The 12,969-nt window shown below is 43.1% G+C and overlaps 1 protein-coding gene across 3 annotated transcripts in view; it reads left to right on the top strand.

Moving 5' to 3' along the window:
• FAT1 (FAT atypical cadherin 1) overlaps positions 1–12,969 on the top strand; it is a 107,986-nt gene that overhangs the window by 81,917 nt on the left and 13,100 nt on the right. For all 3 annotated transcript variants that reach the window (XM_081130241.1, XM_081130240.1, XM_081130242.1), the window contains exons 11-21: positions 105–301; positions 2,576–2,729; positions 3,517–3,750; positions 4,818–5,207; positions 6,626–6,840; positions 7,111–7,248; positions 8,494–8,637; positions 9,112–9,309; positions 9,712–10,513; positions 10,855–10,986; positions 12,311–12,468. In XM_081130241.1, the coding sequence (XP_080986367.1) occupies positions 105–301; positions 2,576–2,729; positions 3,517–3,750; positions 4,818–5,207; positions 6,626–6,840; positions 7,111–7,248; positions 8,494–8,637; positions 9,112–9,309; positions 9,712–10,513; positions 10,855–10,986; positions 12,311–12,468 (2,762 nt within the window). The remainder of the gene's footprint in view (positions 1–104; positions 302–2,575; positions 2,730–3,516; positions 3,751–4,817; positions 5,208–6,625; positions 6,841–7,110; positions 7,249–8,493; positions 8,638–9,111; positions 9,310–9,711; positions 10,514–10,854; positions 10,987–12,310; positions 12,469–12,969) is intronic.

Here is a 12,969-nt window from a genome sequence, read left to right as displayed (position 1 = left end):
AAACCATAACATTATAAATCTATTGTATCATTTATTTCTCCTGTTACTTATTTTTTCCTTTATTTCAACAAGTTTGACTGTCATCTTCTCCATTGATTTAATAGGAGGGGATCCTTTGGGGCAGTTTGCTGTTGAGAATACACAGAATGAATGGAAGGTCTATGTGAAAAACCCTCTAGATAGGGAGAAACGGGACAATTATCTTCTGACGGTCACGGCAACCGATGGGACCTTCTCATCAAAAGCTATAGTTGAAGTGAAAGTTCTTGATGCAAATGACAACAGTCCAGTGTGTGAAAAGGTAGGCCGCGCTTCCTTTACATTTCTAGATTGCAAATTCAGATTTCTTTCTTAACTTCTGGTAGGACTGTCCTGCAATGCCGTGGTGTCATTAGATGTGTTTCACATTGTGACCTCTTACTGTTTAAGCAGAGGTGAGTGAGAAATGGGACAAGAGATGGATTAGCATCAGAACTGTTTCAGGGAGTGCTGATGGTTTAAAAACATCATTCAAAAATGCTGTAAGTTACGGACAGGACTACAGTTGTGCTTAACTCTAAAAATGCCCTGTAAAGTTTTGAGAGAGAGATTGATTCCCTTTATTTGGGGATGAGGTGATTTTGGAGGAAGTGCCTGGCCGGCAGTTCTTTATACAGAGCTCAGTTTTGCTTTCACAGTTTGGGAGGCACTTGTTCTTAACACATGAAACTACGAGGTTCACAGTGCGGCTCCTGTAACCCTGGAGCCACCATTTCACATGAGATCAGACACGCCAGAGCAGAGCTGCCCGGGGAGGTGCAGCCTGGGGACCTGAGCAGGAGTGAGCACTGTCTCTGAGGACGGGAACACTCTCCTTTGGGAGATGCTGGTTGGGGTAACTGGGTGGACGAGGAACGGCAGTGGGGCCTGAGGATCAACTGGGTGAGAGGCTGCGAAGGTCCTTCCGGGGAAGTGGGCCTCTGTCCTAGAGCAGATGGGGACTCTGAATCCTGTTCTATTTAAAACGTGGAGAGGACATGAACCAGGAGGTCCTTAAGGAAGGCGAGTTTGGTAGAATTGTGTCCATCTGGGGAGCAATAGTGACAGCAGGGGGATAGTGGGGAGTAAGGAGAGGTGGCCAAGGAAGGAAAGGACAGAGATTCTGGGAGCATCTGGCCCTGCCTGGAGGTGACGGCCTGGCTAGCGTGTCATGTCAAGACTGACTTTAATGCTTTCTGCAGGAGTGAGGGAGAGAGACCAGAGATAAGCCTGGAGGGGAGTTGCTTTTCGAGGAAGCGTGTTGGGTCCCACTTCCAATTTGTTCCATTTAAGGTCATGGGACATTGAGCTGAATGTTTTTTTAGACGTCTAAGAGATGGCGAGATTGAGGGTGGCTATCAGGGAAGGATGTGTGAATTTGACAGTTTCTGTGGATAACTGATTATTGAATTCATTTGAGAGGGTAGGAGCCAGAAGGGGAAAGAGCAGAAAGGTCTTTCCCGAGGGAGAGGGGAGGGAGGAGGCAGAGACGGAGGGAAGAGAACTCGGGGTCAGGGTGGCTGTCGGGGTGGGTGGCTGTCAGGGTCAGGGTGGCTGTCGGGGTGGGTGGCTGAGAGCAGAGGAGGAGTTTCGAGGAGGCGGGTGGCGAGCAGGATGTGACTGAGACCGAAGGCGGAGCATTTGGATGGTGCCTGGCTCCGAGATGGCGGTCTCCGTGTGGTGATGCGGGTGGATGCGTGATGGCTCCAGGTGAAACTGCGCTGGTGGTGGTATTTTCTGTGTTATAGAAACTAAACGTGTGTTTTTCAACACTTTAATATTTTTTCAATGTAGTACCCTGTCAACTTTGGGAATAGTAAAATTGGGACACTAGATCATTTGACATCGTCAGTATTGTAAACTATTTCGTTTCATGAGTCATAAAATGTAGTTCACTTAAAATTGAGTTCGGATTAAGAAAATAAATTCAACAAAATCTTACCTGTCTTACGTTTTGGTTTATGGCATGGGTTTCTAAATAGTTGGAATGGGAAGCAACCCTTCATTGGAGAGTCCGGTTGGGTATGAAGAGAGAGGCTAGAGCAGGTGAGGGAAGGGCCCTGGCCTGAGCATCATTCCCGCCACGTGGCCTTGGGAAATCTTTGTTTTCTCCCAGGACTGGAAGTTCTTTTCTTTCTCAACGGTGTTCATTTGGATATGTGTTAAGAACTATTGCAAACGATACATTTCTGTATTGGAAATCAATAGATCTGATGTAACGGATCTATTTTCTCCCAATCTTTAGGTAAATATGGAGCAGCACTACTTATATTTTTCCATAGGAATTTAAAGTAAATATGAACCCAAGTCAAAGATATAAATTACTGTGTTTAGAACCTGTCGGTTAAATGTCCAGTCAGACTCTTTCAGCAGCATGGAGTTGTTAACTGTTCCCTGGCTCCTTGTTTTATAAGAAAAACAGTTTTGAAAGCTCCTTGGATTTTAACGTTAGTCGTTACCTGTGTTTTCTGTGGCCAAAGTTAAATGATTTATTCCCTTGGCAGTCATGTTGGCTTTCAGTGTTTTATGTTAACAATGTTGTTTTAAATCTTCGTAGACTTTATATTCAGACACAATTCCAGAAGATGCTTTCCCCGGGAAGCTGATCCTGCAGGTCTCCGCCACGGACGCAGATATCCGTTCCAACGCTGAGATCACATACTCACTATCTGGTCCAGGTGCAGAGAAATTCAAACTGAATCCAGACACAGGTAATCACGGAGTTCGGGGCCAAATTAATTGTGTTCCAACAAAATTGTATACGTGGGTAGTTTTAGATCACTCTCAGAATTTGAAATTACATTTTGTTCTTGTCAGATGTACTCAGATGCTATAAAATGATCATCTTTTAGAAATCTCAAAGCAATTTGATGTATAAAATTTGGGGTAAGATAATAAAATCAACAACCAAGGATTTAAAATAGTTTATATCACCTTTTAAAAAAAACAGAACTCAGAAGTTAAAGTATACTTCTCACTTTTGCTCTGTTCATTTTATATATAGCTTGTTTTCACGAATTTGTGATCATAAATTATTATGAGCATATTCATTAAAATAACTCATGGTATGTTACCCATCTTTAAATTGCTAGGCTTGTTTTCCAGTTATAATTTGTCTTTCGTTAAAATTGGGGTCAAGTAATCGTTTTCTATTAAGCTCTTCCCCACCAAAGAACTAATTATGAACATCTGAATCTAATATTGAGTTATTTAAAAAAATTTAAATCAGACAAATCAGGTAGCTATTTTGCTTTCGTGACATTATATATATAACGCAGGAGGCTCTAGCCTCGGGATCTCTGGGACCTGGCAGGGCTTGGAAACCTGGAACTCGCTGTACTCACAGCTGCTGACCCTTTAATTGATAAAACTGCTCTCCAGTGGAAAGCTGTTGCTCAGATTTTGCAATTGTATGCGAAAAGGGGAAGACTTAAGATTTGGTATTGCAGTTCACATCCCAAATTTCAGGTGAGTCCATTTATTTTTGTTTGTTTCTAGGTGAACTGAAAACATTAGCCCCCCTTGATCGCGAGGAGCAAGCGGTTTACAATCTTCTAGTCAAGGCCACAGACGGAGGGGGAAGATTCTGTCAGGCTAACGTTGTGCTCACGTTAGAAGATGTGAATGATAACGCCCCCGAATTCTCTGCTGACCCTCACACCATTACCGTGTTCGAGAACACGGAGCCAGGGACGCTGTTGACCAGAGTGCAGGCCACAGATGCGGATGCAGGTACCACCTGGGCGGCACTTTGTCTTCAGACTGTGCTCTCAGATCCTAGGAACCTCCTTTGCAAAACACCTCCCAGATTTGGACTGTTGAATTATTTTACCTCATGCATGTCGAATAACTCATCATTGTTGTGTTATTTCATTCCTTAGAATTAAAAATGAAATACTTAGAATAATGAATTCACTTTTAAAATGAGTATTTGAAGCCTCTGAATTGTGCCCACTAAACTTGCTATTATAAGGTATCGGGTGTCCCTAAAATTCTGCTCAGTGACTTTATTAACGGAACTTCATTTCCCATTGAGTTAATGAAGTATTATTTTGTGACTAAGCTGTTAGTGACATTAAGATATTTTAGTATCGTAGGAACGTAACAGCAGCCAATGCTGTATTGTTACAGTTTTACAGACCTTTCAAAATCTTGCGGAGAAATAAAAGTGTAGGCTGTCCATAGCATTTTGATGAGAGAGTAAAAATAACTTCAGTCACACTGATACGGAAGAATTCGAAGACTAGCAGAAATGCCACTTTTCAAATAAATCTTTGTCACTGAAGGTAAATAATAAATAGACTTTAAAAGATCACCAGGGGCCCTGGCCAAGTGGCTCAGTTGATTGGAGTGTTGTCCCTACACCAGAAAGGTTGCGGGTTCCATTCCTTTCAGGACAAATACCTAGGCTTTGGATTCAGTCCCCAGTTAGGGTGCACGCGGGAGGCAACCGATCCATGTTTCTCTCTCACATCCATATTTCTCTCTCTCTCTCTCTCTCTCTCTTTAAAAAATAAAATCAATAGACATATCCTCAGGTGAAGATTAAAAAAAAAAAAGATCTACTGAGTATTATAGCATAAGTTCGTATAAAACATAGTCTTTAAAAGCTGGATAACTTTGAAATATACGTACTTGAACTCAGTAAATTGTTAATCTAAAAGTTTACTTATTTAAGATCATAATCATAAGGATTTTTAAAATGTGTTTCAGCATTTTTCCTTTTAATTTATATTTCCAGAAATATAATTTAAATTCTTTGAAATAAAACATCCTGACATCGTGCCATCTCTTGACAGGACTGAACCGGAAGGTAGCCTACTCTCTGGTTAACTCCGCCGACGGGCAGTTCTCCATTCATGAGTTCTCCGGGATCATTCAGTTGGAGAAGCCTCTGGATAGAGAGCTGCAGGCGGTGTACACCCTCACTGTGAGAGCCGTGGACCAGGGTTTGCCAAGGAGGTTGACAGCGACTGGCACTGTGGTTGTGTCAGTTCTGGATATAAATGACAACCCACCCGTGTTTGAGTACCGGGAGTACGGTGCCTCGGTGTCTGAGGACATTGTGATTGGGACAGAAGTCCTTCAGGTGTATGCAGCCAGTCGGGACATTGAAGCAAACGCAGAGATCACCTACTCGATAATCAGTGGGAATGAACATGGGAAATTCAGCATAGATTCTAAAACAGGTAACTTACCACGTAAATCAGAGGATGCCCTTTATTCTGTAAAAAAGTATAGATTGCCCGGCACTCGTCCTGATACAAAGGGGACTGGTCATAGATTGTTAGTAGATAATCCTACTAACAAATTGGTAATCAAATTGGTAACCTTTGAATTGGATGAAAAAGATAAAATTCACTCTTTGTATTGTTATTTTGAGTGGGGTTTTTAAAGTGGTTTCGAAGACTTTATAGTTCTACATAATAAAATACAGGGTGTCCCAAAAAAATGTCTACATGCTTGAATAATTATAAAGGCAGTGTTTATTAAAATACGTTTCATTTTTCAGAATGTAATAGAATCAGCTGTTAAAGTGTGTATACTTTTTTGGGAGACACCTTGTACATTTCTGATATATCCATTATAACTATAAGCAAGTTAACTTTAAATAGAAAACGAAAGTATCACACTCCAGTGATTTAGTAAAGATGTGAGATGCATTAAGTTAGTGAAGATAAAGACTGGAAGATAGTAGAGTCATCCCCGTTGTGGAACTCCTGGGAAGTAGCTTCCCAGCGAAACAGCAGTTCCCACCTCTTTGATCTTAGTTTCTATGGGGACATCTGATAATTGTCCCAGTTATGTCCCAGTTGACTTTTTTATTATGCTTGTTACATATAACAGTTGTAGTTCTTCGAATCACACTGGCTGGATGACTGCCAACAAAGTCAGAAGTCATAGGAGCTTAGACTCTTGCTGCATAAATACTTTCCTAGTCTTGTTAACCTGTGGTCTGAATAGCTGTAAGTCTTAGAACATTGTGAAAAGTTGCTCCTTTTGTACGGTATTTAATTCTATGTAACTAGTTCAGGTGAAGAGTAAGTGTGCGAGGATGCTATTTTAAAATTTATTTTTAACACAGCATAAAACTTATTTTGGGGGCTCTAAGTAGTATGGACAGTAAGGGGATGAAAAGGAAAGATGTTAAACAGTTGTTAAAAAGGAATTCTTTTAATGATGAGAAGTAGTTATTCTAGAGATTTTTTTTTTTAAAAGGATGCGTATTTCTATAAAAGAAAAGTATGAGAAGGGAAAGGAAACTGGAAGCCAAAGAGAGAATTTTTATATTTTTATTTTATTAAATCGGGGTGAAGTCTGATTTAGAAGAGATGAGAAATATAATCATTTTTATAGCAGGGATGTTGATGGTATTGATTGGGGAAGTGATTTAAATATCACAGAGAATATCAGGAAAATAGATATAAGTAAGGATCAGGGATGGGCAAAGTCATCATTTTTAATTGTTGAATTTTTTAGAAAACATACATAAGTGGTAAGTAAACCTTTGAAGTGAAAGTTAAATTTACCTAAAAGCATCTGTTTCAGTCACGAGAAAGCAGTGGCATTTGTAAAGTGCTGGGAGTAATTTTGATTTTCCGCACAGGGGCCATATTTGTCATTGAGAATCTGGATTATGAAAGCTCACACGAATATTACCTGACTGTGGAAGCCACTGACGGAGGCAGTCCTTCACTAAGTGATGTGGCAACTGTGAACGTCAATGTGACAGACATCAACGACAACACCCCGGTGTTCAGCCAGGACACCTACACGGCAGTGATCAGTGAGGACGCTGTCCTCGAGCAGCCCGTCATCACGGTGCGTGTGTTTGCCTACAGTTTTCTCCTCCTAGGTCTCTGCAGGAGGTTTTGTGTGTTGTTGTTGTTTTTAATAAGATTGATCCAGCTTTTTTGTCGTGGCCTTACTTGAAAATATTTAGAAGGTATGGCAATGTCTTTTGTTAGGCTAGTTACTGACGCTATTATAAATAATTGCCTTACGACAACTAGCTGTTGATACCAGAAATTCGCTTCAAGACTTCTGTCCCTTCCTTCACTGTCTCCTAAGCAAAAGTGTCCTATTTTGTAGGTCATGGCTGATGATGCCGATGGACCGTTAAACAGCCACATCCACTATTCAATCATAGATGGCAATCAAGGGAGCCCGTTTACAATCGACCCTGCCAGGGGAGAAGTGAAAGTGACCAAACTTCTAGACCGGGAAACAGTAAGTGAAAAAGTTCGGCTCCAGTTGCTCACCGATTACCAGATCAGTAGCCAGCAGTGCCTGGTACTCATACCTGCCAGCGTGGTGGGGAGTGCCGAGAGGGTGCAGCCAGCCTTGTCCTTCGGAACTGACAAGTGAAATACAAGTACTGGAAAAGCAATGACAATAGGAAAATACAGCGAGAGCCCGGCTGGTGTAGCACAGTGGTTGAGTGTCTACCCATGAACCAAGAGATCCCGGGTTCGATTCCCAGGGATGGCACATGCCTGGGTTGTGGACTCGATCCCCAGTAGGGAACGTGCAGGAGGCAGCCAGTTGATGTCTGTCTCTCCAATGTTTCTCTCTCTCTATACCTCTCCCTTCCTCTCTCTCTCAAATCAATAAAAACAAGTTTTTTTAAAAAAAAAAGTACAGTAAGAATATGAGAGATGTGCTTCATACTTACATGAAGTTTAGATGATAAGAGTTTACAGTCAGGAAGAAATGACTCTTGGCTCCAGTGTTTTGAGGCACTTCATGGAGCCAGAAGCTGGGTTTTAAATAATAGTAGACATTTGGAAAACCACAGGTGCTGAGATAAGGGCTGCAGAACATACTCCGGGATTTCGGCAGCGTTCCGGCTCCTTCCACCTCTCGTTCTGGAAGGGAGAGCTTAACAGGGAACTGCCCTGGAAAAGAAGCTGCCTTATTTCACTCCATTTTTTTTCCTCTTTTTTAATAGGAAGTCATGAAGGGATAATCTCTGGAGTTGTAGACAGTTGACCACAATCCAAGTGTAAAACTGATGGGAGAGGCTGATGTGGAAAGGCCTGAGGTGTTGAAATCACTAAGCCCGCGGGGTGGGAAACCGCTTAATGTCCGTCTCCTTCTGGCCGGGAGGGACATTAGGGAAGGTTGCCGCCCTTGTTATCACAGCCTTAGAGATACTTTTCTGTCTTAAGAAATAGATCCATACGTTTTTCAAGTCTGAACACTTTACAGAATGAGTGCGTATTGGAGAAGCATCAGAGGATCTAATCACCGTCGGCATCTTTGTTGAGCAAAGACAGTCCCTTTTGCAGCTACATTATTGGCAGCGCACTTGCTGTAGGTTAGGTTAGGGAAACGCCCACGTGAGGACATGGCAAAGGATGACAGGCGTTCAGATCGGCCCTTCTTGGCTGTCAGGAGTACATTCCTGACTAAATCCTGGTCTTCGGCCTTGTGAAAAGGGACATGCCATCTCTCTGTCTTGTCCCCCAAAAGATTTCAGGTTACACGCTCACGGTTCAGGCGTCGGATAATGGCAGTCCACCCAGAGCCAACACGACCACGGTGAACATCGACGTGTCTGACGTCAACGACAACGCTCCGGTCTTCTCCGAGGGAAACTACAGTGTGATCATCCAGGTAATCTCGGGGCCCCGAGGGATCCTTGCACGCAGTCCTTTTGAAATGAGCTCTTTCATTGGCCTCAGTTATTCACCTGAAATGTCTTTCTTTTCCTAACACTGCATTTTAGAAAAATGAGATGAGTGAAATTAGAGGGGTCTTCATCAATACTAAAGGAGGAGCATTTTCAAGATGCAACCAAGCGTTTTATCTCCTTATGTGCTTTGGTTTTTAAGATGCGCTCGCCAGTCTGATTCTTGACCTTCTGATGTCCCACCACAGTGCCTTCTTCCTTCCAGTCCTCCCTTTTCCCTCCTTCGTTCCCATCATAGCCCCCCTTCCTTTTCTCTCTCTCTCTCCCTTTTAAACAGACCAGCCATAAGGTTTTTCTTTCCATAAATTTCATACTATAGTAAACTTGCATGGGTCTCTTACCCTAAAGGTGTGGTTTTGTTGAGAGCTGTGTGCATTTTTTGTTTTTTACCTGTGCAGGAAAATAAGCCCGTGGGGTTCAGTGTGCTCCAGCTGGTGGTGACAGACAAGGACTCTTCGCATAACGGCCCCCCGTTCTTCTTCACCATCGAGAGTGGAAACGACGACAGCGCGTTCGAAGTGAACCAGCAAGGAGTCCTGCTGACGTCCGCGGCCCTGGAGAGGAAAGTGAGGGATCGCTACTCACTGCGTGTGCAGGTATCCACGTCTGTGCTCGTGGTTTGTTGTGGCTTCACAGAGAAGCGCTGCCTTGGTGGTCTCGTATGTGAACAGCTTGTATTGCCTGAGAAAACAAAAAGTGTGTAGAGTTGTGGTCTTTTTTTTTTGTTCTTTGCCATGCCTTCGTTTTTATTCCATGGCACTTTGGGGGCTTGTTGATTCATTTGGTTAGTTCATCGTAGGCATTGATGGAGCTGGACTCTACCAATTCGTGGAAGGGCTGTAAGGGACCACATGTCCTTGTCCTTGATATGCTCCTAACGTGGAGAAATAAGTACCTGATAATTGGTCATTTTTAAGATCTTGAACACGTGAATACATTTTTAAGAAGCTGTAAACAATGACGCAGACTGTGGTGATGTTTTTTTTCTTTTCTCCCAGGTGGCTGACAACGGAAAGCCTCAGTTGTCATCGCTGACCTACGTCGACATCATGGTCATTGAAGAGAGCATCTATCCCCCCGCGATCCTGCCCCTGGAGATTTTCATCACTGCTTTCGGGGAGGAGTACGCGGGCGGCGTCATCGGGAAGATTCACGCAACAGACCAGGACGTGTACGACACTTTAACCTACAGCCTCGACCCCCAGATGGACAACCTCTTCTCCGTCTCCAGCGCAGGGGGGAAGCTGATTGCACACAAAAAGCTGGACCTGGGGCAGTACCTGCTCAACGTCAGCGTGACAGATGGGAAATTCACCGCGGCGGCCGACATCACGGTGCACGTCCGGCAAGTGACGCAGGAGATGCTGAACCACAGCATCGCGATCCGCTTCGCCAACCTCACGCCCGAGGAGTTTGTCGGGGACTACTGGCGCAACTTCCAGCGCGCCCTGCGCAACGCCTTGGGCGTGCGGAGGAGCGACATTCAGGTCGTGAGCGTGCAGCCCTCGGAGCCCCACCCCCACCTGGACGTGCTGCTGTTCGTAGAGAAGTCAGGCGGCGCCCAGGTGTCCTCCAGGCAGCTTCTGCACAGGATCAATGCGTCCGTGACTGACATTGAGGAAATCATTGGAGTTAGGGTACTGGACGTGTTCCAGAAGCTCTGCGCAGGGCTCGACTGCCCTCGGAAATTCTGCGATGAAAAGGTGTCCGTGGATGAGAATGTGATGTCCACGCACAGCACGGCCAGACTGAGCTTTGTGACCCCCCGCCACCGCAGGACGGCTGTGTGTCTCTGCAAAGGTAACACCCGTAAGGCTATGAAAATAGGTGGTACATGCCCTGGCCACTGTGGTTAGAGCACCGGCCTGTGCACCAAAGGGTCTCAGGTTCAAGTCCTGGGCACGTACCAGGGTTGTGCATTCGATCACCTGGGCCCTGGTTGGGGCACGTGTGGGAGGCAACCAGTCAGTGTTTCTCACATCTGTGTGTTCCCCCCCCACCATTCTAGAAATCAGTGGAAAAAATATCCTCGGGTGTGCACACGATTTTATGTACAGTCTTTGAAAGTTACACATTAAAGATCCGTTTGTTTGAAATTCCTATTAATTAGCTTTCTCTCCTCCCCTCTTTTTTTTTTTTAGAGGGAAAATGCCCGCTTATCCGTCATGGATGTGAAGACAATCCGTGCCCTGAGGGATCGGAATGTGTCGCTGATCCCAGAGAGGAGAAGTATACCTGTGTCTGTCCAGGTGGCAAGTTTGGTCAGTGCCCAGGTAAGAGTCCAGTGATTAGGCATACTTTATTTTATTTCTTAATTAATTTTTAAAATATGTCTTTATTGATTTCAGAGAGAGGAAGGGAGAGAGAGACAGAAACATCAATGATGAGAGTCATTGATCGGCTGCCTCCTGCACGCCCCCTACTGGGGGATCGAGCCTGCACCCCGGGCATGTGCCCTGACTGGGAATCAAACCACGATCTCCTGGATCCTAGGCCAATGCTCAACCGCTGAGCCACACCCGGCTGGGCCATATTTTGATTTTTAAAAGTTACTTTCAGTGTTTCTAATCATTTTTTCAAATGGAGTTGAAAAGTATTGTAAAATTAAGTTTACTATAACATGTCAATTGTAGAGATGAATAAAGCTTAACTAGTAATTTCCCCTTCCTGTTAAATGATAACTCACCCAAGTGAATAGTTTGAAATGTTTCCTTCTGCTAAAAAAAGAATCCTTATGTATGTATCCTTATGTATTGGTGCTGGTGCATCCATTTCTGAATCTAGGACTTACTATGTCAAAAACTAACTACATTTTTAATTTTTAAACAAACCATTGTGTCAGTTTCCCAAAAATGTATACCAATTTTTATTTCTCCCAGTCTTGTGTGAAGGTCTCAGTCCCCATTCTCTTGCCAGTATCGAAGATTTTCACTTGAATAATAAATACCTGTGTAATGGGCATGGAATGATGGTCTAATTACTTTACTTTGCATTCCTCTGGCTACTTGTCAATGTTGTCTTTTCACTTGTTCATGGCCTGTGAACATTTTTTCCTGTGTGAGTGGCTTGGTCATCGGGGTTATTTTGTTTGTCTCTTATTTTCACGTGTGGAGCTGTGTGTGTTACAGTGTTAACATTGTCTGCATTCTACTGTCTGTATAGTGTTGATCTTTTGATTTGTTTAATAGTATCTTTTTTAATTTCTGTGTTGTCAGTTGTACATACATTTTCATCATTTTGTAGAATTCGGATTGTTTTTATATCTTGTTTCAGAAGGTTTCCCAAACCACTTTGAGGATATATAAATGTTTTCCTTAAGTGCCTTGTAGTAATTTTACATTGAATGTTTTTATAATTAGCTTTTTCATAGTTTCAGAATTCATTTCTTTACAATACAGGAGTCTCATCTCTTCTGAATGGAGACCCAGTTATGCTAGGCTGTTTATTAAGCAACTAGACATGTCCCGTTGCATTGCATTTTATCACGTTCTAATCTTAAATAAAGACTTGGGTCAGCCTCTGGGCGGATGAAATCACACTTTAAAAAATATGCTTATACTTGGTTCTGATTCATTTTTCCCCCTCTGTGATTCGCAGGGAGTTCATCTGTAACATTTTCTGGAAACAGCTTTGTGAAATACCGTCTGAAGGAAAATGAAAACAAGCTGGAGATGAAACTGACCATGAGGCTCAGGACGTACTCTGCTCACGCGGTTGTGATGTACGCACGAGGAACTGACTACAGCATCTTGGAGGTAGGTTTCTGTACCTCAGGTTACGGAGACTTTAAAAATATTAATTCCACTTTGTGTTCAGATTGTCCCTGTTTGACAAATAATTCAAGTAAGTAAAGTGGTTGAATTCCTCATGTAACTAGTTCACTGATGCCTCCACAGGTTTTCAGCTGTGGGGTGAGGCGGCTCTGTTTGCTGTGCAGTAACTTCAGAGAGTTACTTGTTTTTCACAAACATGTTTAGGCACCTGTGATAGTTAACATCGAAACTCTAAGCAGTATTACATCTTGTTGGTTTTGTAGAGAGATCCTGCATAAGCTTGAAGTGATAATTATCTTACCTGCCTTTTTTTTTCCAGCATGATTAACTTTTGACTTTTGATGTTACTCGATGCTATTTTTGGTGGTTGTTCAGTTAGTAGTTAATTATTAGTCACTTCATGATGCTTTTTGGATGTGCAGTTCACACTTGAACTTTATATCCCCAGAGCTCCATTATCATGTGTTCAATGAACAAACAGTC

This window comes from Miniopterus schreibersii, assembly GCF_964146895.1.
Source record: "Miniopterus schreibersii genome assembly, chromosome: 2".
NCBI classification, from domain to species: domain Eukaryota; kingdom Metazoa; phylum Chordata; class Mammalia; order Chiroptera; family Miniopteridae; genus Miniopterus; species Miniopterus schreibersii.
The sequence above is the reverse complement of the archived record's forward strand: the minus strand, read 5'-3'. Positions and strand labels throughout refer to the sequence as shown.